Below are 5,166 nucleotides of genomic sequence, written 5' to 3'. Positions count from 1 at the left end.
GACAGGAAGCAGCCACAGGATCCAGAGAGAGCAAAAAGCCAGAACATCTGCTTATATACAGATGCGGGCCACACCCCCAAGGAGACTCCCTTTCATTTGATTGGCTATTCACAGTATATTCAATCATGGGAGTGATTACATTAAAACATGGAGAATCATGGCCCAGCCAAGTTGACACACAATCTTAACCATCACAGGGATGTTATAAATAACTATAAACTCAACAACTTAAATGAATGGACAAATTCCCAGAAGGACAAACCACCAAAGTTCACTCAAGAAGAAACAGATTGCCTGAGGAATCCTATCCCTGCTTGAAAAACAAACCATTGCTGCTGAGTCGATTCCGACTCATGGTGACCCCACGTGACAGAGTACAACTGCCCCATAGGGTTTTCTTGGCTGGAATCTTTATGGAAGCAGATTGCCAGGCCTTTTTTGCTGCAGTGCTGCTGGGTGGGTTTGAACCACCAACCCTTAGGTTACAAGTGCAGCACAGGTGAATTCAGAGTTAAAGATCTTCTCACGAAGAACACTCCGGCTCCACATGGCGTTGCTGGTAAATTCTACTAAATGTAAAATTCTAGAAAATGCAAACTCACCTACAGAGAAAGCAAACCAGAGCTTTCTTTGGGGGGCACAGGGACAAATCAAAAAGCGCAAGACTCGTTATCTTGATTGTGGCGATGGTTTCACGGGGGGATACATAGGTCTAAACTTATCAAAAATTGCACACTTTGAACATAGTCACCTCATTGTATATCAACTATACATCCATAAAGCTGTTAAAAAATAAAAACAAAAAACCATCCCACAAAGACTACCCCAGGTCCAGATGGCGTCGCAGGATGATTTCACAAACATTTGGGAAGAAATCCTACCGCCTGTACACACGCTCTCCGGAAAAAAGGACGGAACAGCTCCCTCTGCAAGGTCAAAAACGCCCCAAGGAAGCAAACTGCAGAGCAGCACCCCCTCTGAACACACACGCAGACTCTTGGGAAAAGTTCTAGCAGAGTGAATCCAACGGTGCATAAAAAGGGTAATGTGTCTGACCAAGTGGTGTCTATCCAGGGAATGCAAGGATGGTTCAACAGCGCAGGTTCACTCAATGCAACAACTGAACCAACAGACAAAGGGAGAAAAACTCCTGGGAGAAGTCTCAGCAGAGCGAATCCAAGAGTATGTGGTGGTGGTGTAGCTGGGTGCCATCAAGTTGATTCCAACTCACAGTGACCCTACAGGACAAGGTAGAACTGCCCCGTAGAATTTTCTAGGCTGTAAATCTTTGTGGAAGCAGACTGCCACATCTTTCTCCTAAGGAGCGGCTGGTGGCTTCAAACTGCTAACCTTCTGGTTAGCAGGCAAGCGTTTAACCGTTGCGCCACCAGGGCTCCTGAACAGTATAAAAAAGGGTAATATATCTAACCAAGTAGCATTTATCCTGGGAATGCAAGGCTGGTTCAACCACCAAAAACCACTCAACGTAATTCATTGTATCAACAAACTAAGCAAGAAAAACTATTTGACCAAAAACCATCTAATAAAAATTCAACATCAACTCATGCTTTAAAAAAAAAAAAACCTCAGTGCACTGGGAACTAAAAGAAAGTTCTTCAAGCTGATAAAGGGCATCTACCAACCCCAACGGCTGGTATCATGCTGAATGGAAGTGACAGAATGCATCCCAACGAAGTTGGGGAACAGGCAAAGGTCCCTCCTTTTCCCCCTGCTAGTCAACGTCACACTGAACGTTGTAGGCAGTGTGGTAGGTGAGGAAAAATAAATAATGAGATGCATGCAGAGTCTTGGAAGAAGTACAACCAGAATGATCCTTAGAAGCAAGGATGGTGAGACTACGTCTCACATACTTTGGACACGTTATCAGGAGGGACCAGTCCCTGGAAAAGGACGTCATGCTTGGTAAAGTACAGGGTCAGCAAAAAAGAGGAAGAGCCTCAACAAGATGGATTGACACAGTGGCCGTGACAATGGGCTCAGCATAGCAATGACTGTGAGGATGGCGCAGGACTGGGCAGTGTTTTGTTCTGTTGTACGGAGGGTCACTGTGAGTCAGAAACAACTCGACAGCACCTAACAACCACAGAGTGGAAAGGAGGCCATGTGATTGTTTATGTAGAAAATCCCACAGACTCTGAAAGAGCTACTAGAACTCATCACGGAGTTTTACGAGGTTGCAAAAGACAAAATCAAGGAACAAAAACAGCTCACGCTTCTGTCTACTACCAATGAAGGATTAGAAACGGAAACTTTACGACGACCTTTTACAGTACCAAAAATTACAAAGTATGTATAAAATCTGTATGCTGAAAATATAAAACACTGATGGGAGAGATCAGAGAAGACCTATGTAAATGGAGGGACATACCATACTCATGGATTTAAAAGCCAGCTGCTATGGAGTCGAGCTCAACTCATGGCGCCCCCATGTGCGTCAGAGTAGAACTGCTCCACAGGGTTTCCAATGGCTGAGTTTTTGAAAGTCGACTGCCAGGCCTTTCTCCCAAGGCACCTTGGATGGACTCGAACCTCCAACCTTTCGGTTAGCAGCCGAGTGTGTTCACCGTTTGTACCACCCGGGGACTCTGTTCGTGGATTAGAATGCTCAGTATTTAGGATGTAAGTTCTCCCCCAAGTCTATCTATTCATTGATCAAAATCTCAAACTTTCAGCAGAGATTTTTTGCAGAACTAGACAAGTTTGTTCCTAAGTTTGCACATGAAGGCAAAAGCACTAGAACAGTGAGGACAGTTCTGAAAAAGACGGAAACCGTTGGCGGGATTTCTCACAGGGCCGTGGCGATCAGGACAGTGAAGTGCTGGGGAATGGAGACACACAAGTATGGGGCAGGACAGACTGCCCAGAAAACAGACCCCACAAGTCAAGGGTGTCAGGCTGTCAACTCACCAACTGAACTACAAAGTCAACACAATTCCAGGGTTTTTCACAGAAACTGACAGGCTGGTCGTAAAATGTGTGTGGAAAGGCAAAGGAATGCCACGATTTTGAAGGAGACAAAGTTAAAGTCTCCCGCAGCCTGATTCCCATGCTCACTGTAAAGCTACGGCATTCAAGACGGACACATGTACACCAAGAGACAGAATGAAGCTGAGAAACACCACACGTACGCGCTCAGTTGGTTTTCAACACGGATGCTGAGGCGCGTCAGTGGAGGAGGGCTGGGCTTTTCAAAAACGTGCCGGGATGAGTGGATGTTCGCTTGCAAAAACATGAACCGTGACCCCTACCTCACGCTCCACATGGAAAACTCACTCAAAACGATCGCAGACCTAAATGAAACTTGTGGAAGACAATCTCGGTGACCCTGGACGAGACAGACTTCTGAGATAAGACACAAAAGCACAGTCTGTAAAAGAGGCACGTCGGTGAACCGACTGCCTTTCAACGGTCGGGAGCGGCTGCTTCCTGGAAGGCCGGCCGCTGTGGGGTCTCCATGCCCACGGCACCTGGGCAGGACTTCACAGGGGTCAGCCGAGGGGAGGGCCCGGCCGAGACCTGTGAACGGTTACCGTCCTCAGCGTCCATCAGGGCACTGGGGTGAGCTCGACCTGAGGTCTGAACCTGAGGGGATGCTTCCTCGTCTTACCCGTCATTCCACGGGTCCCCGGCGGCCTCCTCTGCCACGAGGATGTCGTACTCCTCAGCGGCGTACTTCTCCCAGGCGGAGAGCTCCGGGCCGTCGCTTTCGCTCTCCTGGACGAGACACGCGTGTTAGAGCATATGGACGCCACGCAGGGACGCCACGCCCCTGAACATGCACCCTAAGTGGGGAAACGCTGCCCCGACATTCACCCTGAACGCCATGCCCACAACGCTCACATTAAGTGGGGAGATGCCACCCCGACACGCACCCTAAGTGGGGAAACACCACCCCCTGACATGCACCTTGAGTAGGGAGATGCCACAGCCTGACACCCTTAGTGGGGGGAGACAACCCCCCACCACTCACCCTGAGCAGGGACAGCTGCTCCCTCTGCTCCTGGTCGAGGTACTTCTCAATGTTGAAGAACGTGTCAAAGAACACGTTCGCGAGTTTACACTTCTTCAGGTCGTGGAGGGTGATCTTCCCTGCAGGGGACACGTGCCTGAGAGGGCAGGCTGGGCTCACGTGTCACGGGACACGCGCCTGAGAGGGTGGGCTGCACTCACACGTCACGGGACATGCGCCTGAGTGGGCAGGCTGGGCTCACGTGTCACAGGGGACACGCGCCTGAGAGGGCAGGCTGGGCTCACGTGTCACAGGGGACACGCGCCTGAGAGGGCAGGCTGGGCTCACGTGTCACAGGGGACACGCGCCTGAGAGGGCAGGCTGGGCTCACGTGTCACAGGGGACACGCGCCTGAGAGGGTGGGCTGCGCTCACACGTCACGGGACATGCGCCTGAGTGGGCAGGCTGGGCTCACACGTCACAGGTCTGCACGCTACTACGTGCCGTGTGAGGACACGCGTTTGATGCGGTGCAGGGCTACGCTTCCGGCAAGATCTGACGGTTTTGGAAAGTGATCCGATGGATGTGGAAAGTGGATCTAAACTGGTGTGTTAAGCCACAGGCTGGCCAGGCCACTGAGGTCTGACATCTGCACACCTCATTACAAGTGATGCCCGGGCTGTGCCACGTGTCAGCCCCACACGGCCCAAACCCTCCCTGGGAGTTCAGGCACAGCCCAGCCCAACACTCCTTCATACCAGGTCTCCACACTGATACCTCTACCCACTCAGAGTCAGGGCCCCACCCTAGTACCCCACCATCCTCCAGCCCCAGCCCAGCCCTACAGCCCTGCCCCAGGCCCACCGCAGCCCCCGTGCCCTGCCGCAGGCCCTCACCTTCCTGCTGGGGCTGCACCAGATCAAGCATCTGGCAGAGGCAGTCCTGGAAAGGCAGTGCCTCGATGGCCATGTTGTCCAGGCGACGGCACTGCTCCTCGTAGAAGTACTCGAGCTCGTACATGGACAGCACCCCGTCCCCGTCCAGGTCCATACAGCGGAACCAGTACTCAATGCTGCCAGCCAGGGGAGGGCAGAGGGTCACCCACACACTACCTACATGCACGTCAGCCACACGCTACCTGCACACACTGCCCACGCACACGTCAGCCACACGCTACCTGCACGCACACTGCCCAC

The 5,166-nt window shown here is 51.6% G+C and overlaps 1 protein-coding gene across 1 annotated transcript in view; it reads right to left on the bottom strand.

Moving 5' to 3' along the window:
- The window catches only part of PPP2R3B (protein phosphatase 2 regulatory subunit B''beta), a 40,889-nt gene that overhangs the window by 1,968 nt on the left and 33,755 nt on the right, over positions 1–5,166 (bottom strand). Inside the window, exons 10-12 of the mRNA XM_004385216.2 lie at positions 4,867–5,042; positions 3,992–4,110; positions 3,629–3,735 (exon numbers count right to left, since the gene is read on the bottom strand). Coding sequence (XP_004385273.1) covers positions 3,629–3,735; positions 3,992–4,110; positions 4,867–5,042 — 402 coding nt within the window. The remainder of the gene's footprint in view (positions 1–3,628; positions 3,736–3,991; positions 4,111–4,866; positions 5,043–5,166) is intronic.

The sequence above is a fragment of the Trichechus manatus genome, unplaced genomic scaffold (assembly GCF_000243295.1).
Source record: "Trichechus manatus latirostris isolate Lorelei unplaced genomic scaffold, TriManLat1.0 scaffold00134, whole genome shotgun sequence".
NCBI classification, from domain to species: Eukaryota; Metazoa; Chordata; class Mammalia; order Sirenia; family Trichechidae; genus Trichechus; species Trichechus manatus.
This window is presented reverse-complemented; position numbering and strand designations above follow the sequence as displayed.